General features: G+C 50.1%; 1 protein-coding gene across 1 annotated transcript; it reads left to right on the plus strand.

Moving 5' to 3' along the window:
• Positions 1-665: 665 nt before the first annotated feature.
• Positions 666-15,487, plus strand: SPMAP2 (sperm microtubule associated protein 2). Its single transcript, XM_059695270.1, has 8 exons — positions 666-970; positions 2,016-2,132; positions 2,378-2,449; positions 2,847-2,908; positions 4,065-4,134; positions 9,386-9,503; positions 10,951-11,110; positions 15,167-15,487. The coding sequence occupies exons 1-8, from the start codon at positions 666-668 to the stop codon at positions 15,403-15,405; spliced, it is 1,143 nt and encodes a 380-aa protein (XP_059551253.1). The 3' UTR covers positions 15,406-15,487.
• The last annotated feature ends 1,076 nt before the right edge of the window (positions 15,488-16,563 follow it).

The following is a 16,563-nucleotide window of genomic DNA, read 5'->3' on the forward strand; positions in this document are numbered from 1 at the left end:
CTCCCCCCCCCCTCTCATCAATAAGAACATATTTTTTTTTAATAGAAGGAATGTAGGATAGAGTCGGGTCTGCTCCAGCACTGAGCCAAGCTCCCAATCTAACCATTCATGCAACAGCCCTTTCTGAGAGCCTTCTGTGGGCCCTGCCATTCTAGGTACCAGGATGTGCAGGATGGGACACTCTCAAGCCCTCATTTGAAGAGGTGATTTCTACAAAGCAGAGGAGAAAATAAGTGAGTCAACAATGTCATTTTAGGTGATGACAAATGCCTCGGAGAAGTAAAACAAAATGCTGGGATGCAGAGGGACCCAGGACTGGGGCTGCCTTCCCGAGTAGGAGCTGGCCTGGGACTCGTGTGGGCAGAGATCGCAGGCAGAGGGACCAGCAGTGCAAAGGCCCCGAAGAGGGGTACACACCCGGCATGTTCATGGAGAAGTGACAGGAGGGGGCAAATGAGGGCGGAGGTTGGAGGAGTGAGTGGGCCCCACACAGGACCTAGTGGAGGGGCACTGGGAGGAGCTCCGGCGATACCCAGTGATGAGCACCTGCAGAGTGGAATGTGGATGCTGAGAATGCGGGCAGGCCATTCTCCTGTTGCCAGGTGACCACAGACACATTGGGTGTGTTGGGAGTAAGGTTGAAGGGCTGGCGAAGGGCCCTGTTCATGGGGGACTATCGGCAAAGTTTGCTCAACCCTTACCATACCTCGAAGGCCGAGGACAGCTCGGGAAGGGGACAGAAAGATGATGCTCTGGGCCTCCAGAACCCTGTGTACGAGGGCCTACGGTCCGCGGACCTCAAATACAAAGACCTAGATGATGGGAAACTGGGGTTCGAAGACCAGGAAGAGGAAACTCCCCCTGAGGAGGTGACCGAGGAAGAACTTACAGATGCCCAGGAGCCAGGAGAGGCCCTCCTAGCGGTGAACAGGGCCCTGGAGAAAGAGGAGGAGGGTGTGGCTGAGATGAGGTGGGTATGGGGAGCGGGGCTCAGGCGCTGGGGAGAGAGCCTATCCCCACGTCCACCCTCTGTCCCCGTGGCCTCTGTGTCACTGCTGTTAGTGTGGGTCTCCCCGCCCCCCGGCCCATGTAGTCATTCTAGGGTGAGGGTATCAGACAGAGCGGGCAGTACCCCCACTGGCCTCCGAGGTGAAGTTGGCAAACACAATCTCTGTCGAGGTAGCAGGTGAGTTACAGTGGGAAACCCTACGAAAGCTCCGATTTTGGAGTCAGACAGTGTTTAGATGCCAGAGTTGAGAAGTCAAGACAGGTGGCCCTCACTTAAGAAAGAAATGGGGACGGTCCTGGCTCAGAAGCCGCCACCATTCCCACTGTTACAAATTGCCAGAAAAGTTGAAGGTGGCTGGGAGCTCATGAGCTGGTGGAACCGAGAATTGGGGAATCAAGCATTTGGGGGACTGATTTTTGGCAATTGATGGTATCCTGGAAAGAGCCAGGTGCCCCTCACCTGTGGACTCAGTGTGTGCATCCCTCCCTCCCTCCACTAGGCCACGTTCTGGGCTCTTCCGGACTGTGGCTGTCTAGGCAGGAAGGAGGCCAGTGGGTCAGCAGGAGCTGGCCAGTGCCCTCCCCCATCGGCTGCCCTTTCTGTGGGGGAAAAGGTGCAGGCAGTGACAGGGCCCAGGGAGGACATCTGAGCCCAGGGCCAAAGGAAGTGAGGAGAAGGCCCGTTCCTTCCATAGTCTGGGGGCTGCCCGGGGCCTCTCTGTGGCTCAGTCCCCCTGGGGGCCTGGATACACACGAGATGAGAAAACGTCTCATGTAATAACTGCAGCCATCCTGCGAGGTGGGGGCGGGTCTCTATTCCATTTCACAGAGGAGGGAACGAGGCCAGCTGGCCAGGGTCACACATCTGGCTGCCGCTGGGGTGAAGGTGGCAGTCCACCTCTTTGGATGCCAGAATTCGCCCCCAGAGAGGCCCCTTCAGAGGGCGAGGAGATTCAGGGGGGCTGGAAGGCCAGAGACTCCGGCCTCACCATCCAACTCTCCCCAAGCCGGCTGTCCATCACCCAGAGGTTCCCCAGCACCTTCATGAGAAGAGGGAAGAAGAAGAAGAGGCGGCTTCTTGAGCTGGCAAAACCCAAGACCAACTGGCAGACCTTGAAAAACAAGTGAGCGCTGCAGGTGGTCTTGCTGGAGGCGGGGATGGGGGTCTGCGAGGGGGAGAGCAGCCCCTGGGGGTCCCATCTGTCACCTGCATGGTAAACTTGGGGTGAAGAGTCAGGGTACCAACCATGGGGGTTTGGGGGGGCGTGGTGGCCGGCAGTGGCCTCTGGGTGCTGGCCCAGGAGAGTGAGGCCCAGGAGAGCACGTGGGAGCTGCAGAGCAAGGCAGGGGCTGGGCTGTCTCATCGCAGGATGGGGTGCCGCTGTAAGGGCTTTGTCTGGATCTCCCCATGCATGACGAACTTGCGGTTCTGTGTCTACTGGTAAGTCCCAGAGTGTCTCCTCTCTCCACCTCCTGCCCGTGTTGGGGGGAACAGCCAGGCCCCAGGCCCCTTTCCTTAGTTACGCCTTTTCCCCAGCTCCCCACTTCGCTGCACATCAGCCTTGCTCACAGTAATCTACACTGCCCCCTGTCTCTAAGATTCTCCTCCCCATGTCCCTCTCTGACCTGCCCCTCTCTTGTGCCTCCACATTCTCTCCTTCCTTCCCACTGGTCACTCCGCCAGGTCTTCCTCCAGCCACCCTGCCTCTGCCTCGCTGTGTCCCCGTCTGCACGTGTGTCTGTGTTTGTGGGGAGCCCTGAGTTTTGTTTCAGAGCAGGGCTTAGGGAGCCTCTGCCCTGGCTTCCCTCACCCTGAGCCACGACTGGATGCATTCCAGGCCATCCGTGTATTGGACAGAGAGATTTCTGGAAGACACCACCCTCTCCATCACGCTGCCTGGTAGGTTGAGCCCACTCACCATCTCCACTTCCCCATTAGTGGCCGCCTGGCTCAGGGGTTGGCCACAGGTGGCCTTTGTCCCAGCCATGGCTCTCGGCCACTCTGTCTGACATGCTGCTCCTGGCCTCCTGGGGCTGGGTTGCCCCCATCTCACCCCAACCCGTGCCCTGTTCAGATTGGGGAGACCTTGGGGACTCCCCTAGCCCTAAGGCCCCTTGGGACTCCCTCAGGCTCCTCCCCTCTCCTCCGTATATCTCCCAGGAGTGTCTGTCCTCCACAGCGTTCCAGGGCCTCATCTCTGGACACGATAACCTCAAGAAGCCAGAGCCAGATGGAAGCTGGTCTTGGGGGTGAGGGGTGTGGGGGAAATTCTCCAAGGGAAACCCCAGTTGGCACCATAGCCAAAATGGGTGTTAGTATTCACTTTACAAAAAGGCTTTCTTCTTCCCTCTCACAATGGTTTCTATCCTCTTTGAGAGCAATGGATCCCTTCAAATAAAACATGTCAAGAAAGCTCATTATTGGAGAGAAGTGAAGGGCAGGGTCTCTCTTGGGGTTTAGAATCTCCCTCAGAGGGAACACTAAGCCCCTGGAAACCCTAGGCCTGTGCAAACTTCAGACCAAAACCCACTTTCCAAACCAGGGCGCCGTTGGAACCATCAGGGCCCTGCTGAGGAACTGGCCCAGCCCTGACGCTCCCATCTTGTGTGCTCGAATGAGACTTCAGGCTCTGAGCCTGTTGTCCCTAGAATGGGGACAGCCAAAGTCACCTCTCTGTACGGTGTCTAATACTAGCTGAACTGTTTGGGCCCATAGTTCCTCACATTTTGCCTCTTGCTTTAGCCCAGCGGTTCTCAACCTGTGGGTCGCGACCCCTTTGGGGGTCGAACGACCCTTTCACAGGGGTCGCCTAAGACCATCGGAAAACACATATATAATTACATATTGTTTTTGTGGTTAATCACTATGCTTTAATGATGTTCAATTTGTAACAATGAAATTGGGGGTCACCACAACATGAGGAACTGTATTAAAGGGTTGCGGCATTAGGAAGGTTGAGAACCACTGCTCTAGCCCATGGAAAGCTGAATTCAGTAGGAAGAGAACCCCAGGGGGTGGGCAGGTTTCAAGTTGGGGCTGTTTCCCATTTGTGTAGCAGTGTCCCGCCGAGTGGAGGAACTTGCTCGACCCAAAAAGTTCTACACGGATTATTGCGACAGCAATAGGTAAGGATAGGAGGGATGGGTAGGCACTCGGAGGGCAGAGTTTGGCAGAAAACCATTCTCTTCCCTTGACAGGCTGTAGCATGGGGGGAGGGGGGTTCAGGTTCTAGGCTAGATAACCCAAGTCTAAGCTGGATGCCTGCAGGCAGGCACATGACCCTTGGGATCTCAGTTCTCCACCTGCAGAGCAGGTGGTAGTAGAGATCACACACAAAAGCTACTTAGTACAGTGCCTGTCACAGTAAGTCCTCAGGAATGTTATTTACGACTATCATGGGTTCTGTTGGCTCTGAAAAGCTAGCAATTGTAAGACATTTTTATTTTATGTACAATGAATGACACAATTCTTTGTTATCACTTAGAACTTTTATGCTTCTCAAAAGTTATCTTCAAAGTTATTTAGACACAAATTTTAATTACCTATATTAATGTATTCAGAAAAAGGAAAATACAATGGACCTAAATTAACTGAAGTGTGTTTGAATCACTTTTTAAAAAAATATATTTTTATTGGTTTTTTTTACAGAAAGGAAGGGAGAGGGATAGAGAGTTAGAAACATCGATGAGAGAGAAACATTGATCAGCTGCCTCCTGCACACCCCCAACTGGGGATGTGCCCACAACCAAGGTATATGCCCTTGACCAGAATCGAACCTGGGACCCTTCAGTCCTCAGACCGACGTTCTATCCACTAAGCCAAACCGGTTAGGGCTGAATCACTTTTTTAAAAAATCATTTTTTATTTTTCAATGACACTTGGCATACATGATTATATTAGTTTCAGATGTACACCGTAGTGATTGGACATTACATAACTAGGTGTTCATCCTGATAAATCTTGCCCCTATTGGACACCATCCATAATTATTAGAATATTATTGACTATATTCTCTATGCTGTACTTTACATCCCCATGACTAATTTGTAACAGCCAATCTGCACTTCTTAATCCCTTCACCCTTTTCACCCTTTCCCCAATCCCCTCCCATCTGGCAACCATCAAAATGTTCTCTGTATCTGTGAGTCTGTTTCTGTTCTGCTTGTTTGTTTATTTTGGTTTTTTTTTTAGATTCAATTGTTGGTAGATATATATTTATTGCCATTCTATTGTTCATGTTTTTGGTCATTTCTGTTCTTCTTTTTCTTAAAGAAGACCTTTTAACATTTCATGTAATATTGGTTTGATGGTGATGAACTCCTTTAGCTTTTTCTTGTCTGGGAAGCTCTTTATCTGTCCTTCAATTCTAAATGACAGCTTTGTTGGGTGGCATAATCTTGGTTGTAGGTTCTTGTTTTTCATCACTTTGAATATTTCTTGCCAATCCCTTCTGACCTGCCAAGTTTCTGTTAAGAAATTGTTGAGTCTTATGGGAGCTCCCTTTAGGTAACCAACTGCTGCTTTTATTTTTAATTTTTAAAATATATTTTATTGATTATTTTACAGAGAGGAAGGGAGAGGGATAGAGAGTTAGAAACATCGATGAGAGAGAAACATTGACCAGCTGCCTCCTGCACACCCACTACTGGGGATGTGCCCGAAACCAAGGTTCATGCCCTTGACCGGAATCGAACCTGGGACCCTTCAGTCCGCAGGCCGACGCTCTATCTCAGGGGTCCTCAAACTACGGCCCGCGGGCCACATGCAAATATAAATATTGTATTTGTTCCTGTTTTGTTTTTTTACTTCAAAATAAGATACGTGCAGTGTGCATAGGAATTTGTTCATAGTTTTTTTTTAAACTATAGTCCGGCCCTCCAACGGTCTGAGGGACAGTGAACTGGCCCCCTGTTTAAAAAGTTTGAGGACGCATGCTCTATCCACTGAGCCAAACCGGTTAGGGCCCAACTGCTGCTTTTAAGATTCTCTCTTTGTTTTTAAACTTTTGCATTTTAATTATGATGGGTCTTCGTGTGGGCCGCTTTGGGCTCACCTTGTTTGGACTCTCTGTGCTTCCTGGACTTGTATGTCTATTTTCTTTATCAGGTTAGGGAAGTTTTCTGTCATTTTTTCAAATAGGTTTTCAATGTCTTGCTCTCTCTCTCTTCTCCTGATGCAAATGTTGGTACACTTGAAGTATCCCAGAGGCTCCTGACACTCTCATTTTTTTTTTGAAATCTTTTTTTCTTTTTGCTGTTCTGATTGGGTGTTTTTGCTTCCTTATATTCCAAATTACTGATTTGAGTCTCAGCTTCATCTACTCTACTATTGATTCCCTGTAAATTATTCTTCATTTCAGTTAGGGTATGCTCCATTTCTGACTGGTCCTTTTTTATGCTGTTGAAGCTCTCACTAATTCATTGAGCCTCCTTATAACCAGTGTTTCGAACTCAGCATCTAGGAGATTGCTTGTCTCCATTTTGTTTTGTTCTTTTACTGGAATGTTATTCTGTTCTCTCATTTGGGACATGTTTCTTTGTCTCCTCTTTTTGGCAGGCTCCCTGTGCTTGTTTGTATGTATTGGGTAGAGCTGCTGTGTCTCCTGGGCTTGGTAGAGTGCCTTAATGTAGGAGGTGTTCTGTACGGCCCAGTGGCACAGTCTCCATGATCACCCAGGCTGGACACTTGCGTTGTGTCTCCCTCCATGTGGGCTGTTTTCACCCTCCTGTTGTAGTTGAGCCTTGACTGCTGTTGGCATGTCAAAGGGGGGGATTTAACCCCAGGCTGATCAGCTGCAAGGACTGACTGTGACCAAAGACCTTTGACCATCCATGGAGGATGAGCGGTGCAGGGGCCCAACCCGCAGAGCAGGACTCAATTCAGCAGAGCACTGATGCCCACTGAGTCCACCCCTTGAGTGTGTCACCTGTGGGAGTGGCTGGGTGGTGATGCTTTGATGCGGTCTGAAACTATCCACTTGGTGTGTTGGCCCTGGGACCTCCTGGGGAGTGCAGGCCAAGGTCAGCCACCACCTGTGTTCTGCCTGGGGCCACTCTGCATGAGCTACAAAGCGATCTGAAGATGGCTGCTACTTGTGCTGGGCTTGGAGGTGGCCAGGCGAGGCAAAGCTTTGAACCAAGGCCGGCTGCTGCTAGTGCTGGGCCTTGGGCCACTTAACAAAAGGTATGGGTTTGCTGAGGCCAAATGCTGCTTTTTTGAGATATTTTAGGAAAATGTGAAGCATGAGCCAAGACCGGACAAACATATGGAAAAGCCACTGGAAATAGCTTGGATGGGCTTGAAAGTTGGGTGGGTGAGGCCTCAGGGTGTCATGAGAGCGGGGCAACACAGAGGAGGCAGGTTGATGGTCTCAGGTATGGTACCCACATACTGGCTCTGTCGGGGGAGAGCTCATCAAAGGAACATGGCCTCTGCCAGCATGTCTGTCTGGGAAAAAGCAGCCACTGCAGCTCTTGCGCTGATGCTGGACAATTCAGTTTCTTCCTGTATGTCTTTGGTGCTTTTCAAGCTGCTGTCCCCGTGCTGGAGCACTGAGGGAGTGAGCCCGAGTAAGTCTGTATGTGAGCCCTTATTGTAAAAATTCTCAGCTAAGGATAGGTTCCACTGATTTTGGAGAGAGAGGAAGGGAGAGGGAGAGAGAGAGAGAGAGAAACATCAATGTGAGAGAAACATCGACTGGTTGCCTACTGCATGCATCCTAACCAGGGATCGAACCTGCAACCTGGTATGTGTCCCAAATGGGAATTGAACCATGACCTTTTCATATAAGGGACAATGCTCTAACCAACTGAGTCACACCATTCAGGGCCATGTGTGGGCCCTATAAGAGGAACTGCCTGGGACCCAAGCAGCCCTCTGTCTCCCTTAGTCTCAATCCCCATTGATTTCTACATCCCGAAGTTATGGGGAGTTCTCTTCTTGGCACTGGAACCCTGGGCTGAGGGGCCTGGTGTGAGGCTGGGACCTCTTGCTCCTCAGGGGAGACCTCTGCAGCCAAGATATGCCCCCCAACTTTTTTTTTACACTATCTTCGTATTTTTGGATTCTTTTTTCATTTTGCTTTTCCGGTTGGGTGTTTTTTGCTTCTTCGTATTTGAAATCATTGACTTGATTCTTGTGATCTCTAGTCCAACTTTTTTTTAAATCCTCACCTGAGGATATTTTTCTATTGATTTTTAGAGAGAGTAGAAGGGACGGAGACAGACACACAGAGAGAAACATCCATGTGAGAGAGAGACATCAATTGGTTGCCTCCTGCACATGCCCTGACTAGGGCCAGGGATCGAGTCTGCAACTGAAGTATGTGCCCTTGACTGGAATCAAACCTGGGCCCCTTCATGCCGGGGGCCAACACTCTATACACTGAGACAAACCAGCTAGGGCTCTCTCCCAGTTTTTATCTGCCACACATGGGTGTGTGACCAGCCTGTTCTGTGCCTCCACCCCTCCTACCAGTCTCGATGTGTCTCCTTCTTGAATTCCCTAGTTGTGGGACTTCCATCCAACCAGATTTCAGGTGTCTCTGAACGATGTTTGTTCTGCAGTTTAGCTGTAATTTTGATGTGGTTGTGGGAGGAGGCCAGTATTGCATTTACCTATGCTGCCATCTTGACAGGAAGTCTGAATCATTTTTGATTCAGAGATGTTGACATGTTTCACACACTGTTTTTAAGCCTGTTTTTGGTGAACATAACTTTTTTATTTTCATGCTGAATGATAACATAATCTGAAGATAATTTAAACTGCAATTAGACCACATCTGTAGAACCAAGAACACATATAACTCGACTTAGGCTATTTCAGTGAGAACAGCTACATCCACACACCAGCGAGGATGACTGTGGAGCTCCTGACGTCCGGCTGGCATGTACAAGCTGCATCCTGACCTCAGAGACGTGAAAATATAAAAAGTCTGCCTTAGATCAATGAAGCGGGGTTTTATTTCTAGAGCAGAGGCATAGCTGAGACCTGATTTTAGGAGGCGTGGGCTCAGCAAACCCAGTGGAAATTCACTTTCCCAGCTTTCTCTGACAACTGCTGGACACACTGCTATCTCTTGTGTTCAAGTCTGGACCCTGGCGATGATGTGGGAGTGGACAGACGGCCCTGGGGGAGGGGGAATGACCTCAGGACAGCATATCTCCAGCCTTGAGAATACATAAGGGCTCCTGTTATGATTCTTTTATGAATCCCTTCTTGGAGGTGTTTTCCAAACCCTCCACTTTCCCTCCCTTATCCCAGGGAACAGAGAAGAGCTGAGAAAGAGATCACACACACACACACACACACACACACACACTAACAGATATCTCCCCCTTTGGCTGAGCTAGTGTCTCAAATGTTGATGTCCCCTAGGACTACCCACAACATGCCCATTTCTCAGTGTACCTTTGACTACCAACTATCTAATCGCCTGAGGGAGCTGGCTACCCCGAAGGTCCGGAATAACATTTGGAACATAGACATGTCTGAGGTAGGTGACTGGCTCTCCTGAGAACCCCACTTCAATGGTAGGGGCACTGCCTGCCCTCAGTGGGCTGGGATCAGGGACCTAGACAGACAAGTGGGAACGGACTCCAGAGCAATAGACGAGTGGCTTTGGCCAGCTGTCTTATTTTCATCAATCTATACTTTATTTCATACACAGACCCATAAACCATAATCATCATGTTTTTAATATACATATACTAGAGGTCTGGTGCACGAAATTCATGCACGGGGGGGGAGGGGTCCCTCAGCCTGGCCTGTGCCCTCTTGCAGTCTGGGAGCCATCAGTCGGACATCCTTAGTGCTGCCATGGAGGCAGGAGAGGCTCCTGCCACCACCATTGCACTCACCAGCCATGAGCCCGGCTTCTGGCTGAGCGGCACTCCCCCTGTGGGAGCGCACCGACCACCAGGGGGCAGCTCCTGCATTGAGCGTCTGCCCCTGGTGGTCAGTGCTTGTCATAGCGACAGATCATTCTGTTCGGTCGATTTGCATATTAGCCTTTTATTATATAGGATGACATCTTCTTGCTTTTCCCCTCAATATTTGTTTTTGAGAGCACATCATGCTGATTTATATAGAAGCAACATTTTAACTGCTTGGTCATGTTCTATCCTACGAACATACCATAGCTAGTTTACTCAGTCCCCTATCAATGGACAACTAGGTTGTTTCCAGCTGCAATGAATACCACTGCCCTCAAATCCTTGTACCCCCACTAGGTGTTTCTCTATATGGTGGTTATCGAGTGTGCACATACTCAGCTTTGTTTGAGATGGACAAATGGTTCTTCAAGTGCTTGTACTAATTTACTCTCCAACCAGCAATGCATGCGGACATCTCTGCTCCCACATTCTTTTTTAAAAAATTGATTTCAGAGAGAAAGGAAGAGGGAGAGAGAGATAGAAACACCAATGAGAGAGAACCATTGATGGGCTGCCTCCTGCACGCCCCACCCTGGGGATCGAGCCTGCAACCCGGCATGTGCTGACCGGGAATTGAACCATGAACTCCTGATTCATAGGTTGACACTCAACCACCAAGCCATGCTAGCTGGGTTCCTCCCACATTCTTGCCAGGGCTTGACAATGTCAGACATTTTCATTTTTGCCTCATTTGTTTGCATTCAGTGATACTTTGTTGTCTTAATTTACATTTCCCTGGTCAACGGAGAGCATTATTGACCATTTAGGTTTACTGTCCTATATGATTAGCCTAGTCCCCTATGGATTCTTTTGGGTTATTGACCTAGAGGAGCTCTTTACATATGATAGCTACTAAGCCTTTTGTTGAACACATTGCAAACTAACTCATTTCCAGCCAGTCATCTGTCTGTTGGCATTGCTTATGGTTTGTTTGTTTTTGTTTTCTATCCAGGGGCCTCTGAGGCATTATGGACTGTTTCACTCTTTCCCCTCTCATTCTGTTTCCAGGTGTCCAAGGTGTCCAAGGCAGCCCAGATGGCCATCCCCAGTTCAAGGATCATGCAGTTGGCAAAGCCCAGGCCTCCGGCCACCCTTTTGGAAGAATGGGACCCTGTGCCAAAACCTAAGCCACATGCATTAAACTATAACCGGCTCCTTTACTTGGCCAGTAAGTAGGTCCTTGTGTCCATCCCCAATGGACATAGGCAGGGGCGGGGAGCAGTCAGAGACTTGGACTTTAGGCTTGCTTCTGCCAGATGTGTGCTTTCCTCTTCATCTCCTCCCTTAGCTGCAGACCAGTTGTTGGATTCCTGTGGGTAAGTCGTACTGTGCAGGCTCCCAGGGGAAGAGAGGCAACCGTCAGAGGGGGCCATGGTCCTGAAGCTGAGTGCTGTCTGAGTGGGTCTCCTAGCAGGACAAAGGGGTGCAGAAGAGAAAGTTGGGGGGACAGGGCCAAGAATGAGGGAGCCAAGCTGAGGCGACGGGCAGCATTGTTTTCTAAGCCTTACCCAAGGACATGCTGGAGAGAGAGAGAGAGAGAGAGAGAGAGAGAGAGAGAGAGAGAGAGAGATCAGAGAGAAACATAATTTGGTTGCCTGACCAGGAATCAAACCTGCAACCCTTTGGTGCATGGAACAGCACTCAACCAACTGAGCCACTCTGGCCAGGCATGAAGGACAGCTTTGAAGGGGAGTTGGCCTGATTCTCTTCTGTCCTTTAAAACAAATGAGATACCCAGTCTCGCCATGACAACAGTAATGTGTACCAGCTGTAGAGAATTGGAAAAATGCAGGCTAGCCTAGAGAAGAAAGGAACCCACCCAAACATAAAGCAGTTTTGTGTGTTTCCTTCTGGGTGTAACACTTGCAGAGCCACAAACGCCTGCCGTTGAGTGTGTGCCCGTTGAGTGTGCATGCGACAAGCGCTCTCCTGCCAGTCCCCTCCCGTCACACACTACATCCAATGCACTGACAACTCCTGTGGGCTTGGTCTTCTGAGCACATGAAGAACCCGCCCACAGCTCCCCCTGCCCTCCGCATGGCCCCCTAAGGTGTCCCTGGACCAGAGCAGTCACCTCCACCCTTATCCCTGGTGCCACCCTTGCCCGCTTCCCATGTGGCAGCCACAGAGGTCCTGCTAAATTTAAGTTGGATTCCCCCCTTCTCTGCTCATGACCCTCCCAGGGTCCTGTCTCACTCTGTGTGGCCCACAGGCCCTTGTGATCTGTTTGACCCTTGCCCACCCCCTCTATGTGGTTCCTCTCCCGCTGCCTAGAACACTGATCACAGACACCTGCATGGCTCACTCTGCCCCCCATGGGGCGGAGCTCCAATATGTCCTCTAGGTGAGACTCCTCTGAGCGCCCTGCTTAACCCATGAGCTATGCCCACCTCTGGACACCTGTGTGCACCGTGACTGCTCTGAGCTCTTTTTCTGCAGCATCTGCTGCATTCTAACATACATATTTACAATATATTGATGTGTCTCTTCATTCTCTGCGGTCTGTTATAAGCCAGGCCTGCAATGCCAGAGGCTTTGGAGATGCTGTGTGTCCCCTACTCCTGACAGATAATCACCAGAAGGTGTGGCTGGCCATTCTGATTCACTCTGCTCTGTCATCTCCCCAGTTTTCTATTTCCTGTGTTTTTTGGTTATTGATTTAGAGCAGCTTTTTATATAAGGTGATCCCTAATCCTTTGTTGAGCACATTGCAAAATACCTTCTCCCCAAATCCGTATTCTCTTTTAACTCTGCTTACAGGATATTTTGTTTGTTTGTTTAATCCATTCATTCATTTATCCTTTACCTTAATACTTATTAAATGATTGGTTAAATGAACAAAAACATATGAGTACATATGCACTGCTTCATAAGACCGTTTTGTTTCTCTCTCACATATACCTGGAATATAAATATATACACATTCGTACCTACACATTCATCTATATATTGATCTGTATTTCAGATGTACCTATAAATACACATCCGTGTGTGTGTGTGTAAGAATGTGTTGGGTTGTGCTTTTCAAACAGCAAACTTCCACCCACTAATGGGTGTGACCAGCATTTAAAAAATTGAAATGATGACAAACGAAGAGCATGAACTATGTGGGTATGAGTCCATTATTCTCTGTGTGACCACAAGTGTGCTGTGTGTGGTGGTGGATTTCATCAATAGTTTAATATTCCAGAGATTACAACAGTGGAAATACTCCAGAATTCTCACACAGGAGGGCAGAGAAGTCTGGGTTCTGGCCATGGTCTTCCCAGCCCCTCAAGGGGCCACTGAGGCCCAACTGCTTCGGCCTCTTCCCTTTGGAAGGAATGGTCATCGGCCCGGCAAAGCCCTGGTACAGCCTGGATGGCCTTGCCCAGCAGTGGGCCTGTGTGGGCTTGTGACTGCCTGGGGGAAGGAACCCCACTCTCTTTCATCAAGGGCCCCTCCACCGAGGCAGGGCCTGTCCGCTGAGAAGCGGGGAGATGGCCTTTTCCATTTGCACAGGGGCTCTAAACCAGTGGTTCTCAACCTTCCTAATGCTGCGACCCTTTAATACAGCTCCTCATGTTGTGGTGACCCCAACCATAAAATTATTTTTGTTGCTACTTCATAACTGTAATTTTGCTACTGTTATGAATCGTAATGTAAATATCTGATATGCAGGATGTATTTTCATTGTTACAAATTGAACAAAATTAAAGCATAGTGATTAATCACAAAAACTATATGTAATTATATATGTGTTTTCCAATGGTCTTAGGCGACCCCTGTGAAAGGGTCGTTCAACCCCCAAAGTGTCGCGACCCACAGGTTGGAACCGCTGCTCTAAACAAAGGGGTTAGAAAGGAGCCTGAGCACCCCTCAAAGCCAAGGATCCTGAGGTTTTCAGACACTGATGGCTAAGTGACCAGTAGTGATCACCTCCCTTCTAGTCCCTAAAGGAGGGGGTGGCAGTGAAAGGGACCCTGGCTGAGCCACAGTTCTCTGCACTTCAGAGCTGTCTGTCATGACAACAGCCACTGGCCATGATTTCAATGCAATTAAAATCAATCTATCAGTTGATGTAAATCAATTAATTGCTTTCATTAAAATTAAATAGAAGAAAACTCCAGCCCATATCAGGTGCTGCCGCATGTGGTTGGTAGCAGCCATGTTGCCAGCACTCCTGAGAGGGCCTGGCTGAGGCTGCAGTCATGTTGGACAGTGAGGGCAGGAACCCAGAACGAGGTGGGAGACTGAATCCTGAAAGGACCTGTGCACCCAGGAGCTGCCCTGGATCCACGCAGCAGGCCTGCAGGGCCAGCCAAGGAGAGCTGCCTCCTGTGGCCATTACTCGCCCCTTCTCCCCACCATGACATCAGAGGACGGAGGAGGGAGTGTGAACGGCCTACTGAGCCCCCAGGACACTTTTGCCTGGCCCCTCTGAGTCCCCTGTCCAGGATGTGACCATTTGAAATATTTTTTTCCTTACAATTTACCCTTTTATTATTTTTATTTTTAAAATACATTTTTATTGATTTCAGAGAGGAAGGGAAGGGGGAGAGAGAGAGATAGAAACATCAGTGATAAGAGAGAATCACTGATCAGCTGCCTCCTGTACATGCTGGGGTTGCGGGCCCCCTACTGGGGATTGAGCCTGCAACCCCAGCATGTGCCCTGACCGGGAATTGAACCCAGGACCCTGCAGTCCACAGGCCAATGCTTTATCCACTGAGCTAAACCGGCTAGGGCCAATTTATCCTTTTAAAGTGTAATTCATTATACCTCCATAAAAAAGAAAGTACATTTCAATGCTTTTTAATACACTCAGAGTTGTGTACTCATCACAATACATTTTAGAACATTTTCATCACCCCAAAGAGAAACCCCTTATTAGCAGTCACTTTCCACCCTGTCCCCAGCCCCTGACACCCACGAACCCACTTCCTGTCTCTGTGGGTGTGCCTGTTCTGGGCATTTCACATTGATGGACTCACACACCGTGTGGCCTTTTGTGTCTGGCTTCTCTCACTGAGCATCATGGTTTCAAGGTCCATCCAGGTTGTAGTGAGTGTCAGTGCTCCACTCCCTTTCATGGCCGGGTGATATTCCAGTGTGTGGATGGGACATGTTGTGTTTTTCCATTCCTTCATCACTGGAGAGGCCCTTGAACCTGGGAACTTTGACCTTGCGGGTTGCTCTCCCTCGGGGGAGTGCCTGATGCTGTCACTCTCTCCTGCCCCTGTAGTGCCCAAGGCCCAGTCAGATCAGTGTGTTCCTGACCGAGATCCACGCTGGGAGGTGCTGGACGTCACCAAGAAGGCAGTGGCCAGTGCCCGGATCCGCGTGCTGGCCAAGCCCAAAGTGCGGAAGGAGCTCAATGAGGGCTACGACCCCTACTACATTTCCCCGGCTTCCCTGAAGGCTCGGGCATCCCCTCGCCTATATGAGCTCGCCACCCCCAAAAGCATCACCAAAAAAGTGTGACTGAACCCAGGCCGGGCCTCTGAGGCCTTATTCCCAGTAAACACCCAAGTGCATCCTAACCTTGTATGTGTGGCTGGCTCTGAGAATTTTGGCCTGGAGGGGGGAGGGCAAGCTGGAAGGCCAAAAGGATGAGAAGAGGAAAAATAATAATATTTATGTTCGCATCACCTGTGATTTGTACAGTCCTTTATTTCCACAATCACTTTTCCCCGCTGTCTTGACTTTCTCAGATGTCACACGTCAGCCTCCCACAACTGCACAATTTCCCCCCGAATCTATGTCCAGACTTGCTTCTCCAGATCCGTCCGAGGAACTACCAACCACTCATTTGTGCAAGACGCCTTGGCCGAGCGAGCTTCACGCCCTTCCCGCCTGCCTGCCATCCGGGGCCTTGTGGGGTGTACCTTCCCAGCTCGCTCCACGTCTCTGCTCCCGGCCACCACCGGAGTCCTGCCGGACGCCTCCGCCTACTCACTGCCCCGTCCTCTCTGGCTCTCCATAAACCACCCGCCCGATGCTCACAGCACTTGTAAGTCTGAAATTTAAAATGTAGCGAACCCAGGCTGTACTGTTCAAATTCTCCCGCAGCGCCCACCACAGGTTCAGAACCTGCAGACGGTCCATCGTCATGAATTCAGAGCCCAACGGCCGGCCATGGGTTTGAATACACCTTTCCATCCTCAGTCGGCACTCGCGTTCCTTGGTATAGACAGGGTCGCAGTGCCCGTTAAAACTCGCCCGACGGTGCACCTCGCAAGCTCCCCGATCGGTTCTTTGGAACACGGGATGGACCATCACTGATGAAAAACTGAGGAAAGTTCCAGAACCACGCTACCGACGTCGGTCCTGGCACTACCACTTGTGCATTGGGTGCCCCATCATTCTAGGCCTCAGTTTCCTCACCTGTAACACCGGGTACTTACAGTATTTAGCGAAGCTATTGGCAGGGGCAACTAGGACCAAAGCTCCCGACACAGGTGGTGGTATCAGGAATCAATGTTTTTATTAACAGCATCCTCCACGTCCCACGCCGAGGCCGAGACCCCCAACCCTCGCTTCCCGAGCCCGCCCCGCCCCCGCACACATCCGCGCAACCCCGTCCGCGCACCTACTACGCCCCGCCCGCGCCCCGCCCTCACAGGCCACGCCCTCACCAGG

The sequence above is a fragment of the Myotis daubentonii genome, chromosome 5 (genome assembly GCF_963259705.1).
Source record: "Myotis daubentonii chromosome 5, mMyoDau2.1, whole genome shotgun sequence".
NCBI lineage: Eukaryota > Metazoa > Chordata > Mammalia > Chiroptera > Vespertilionidae > Myotis > Myotis daubentonii.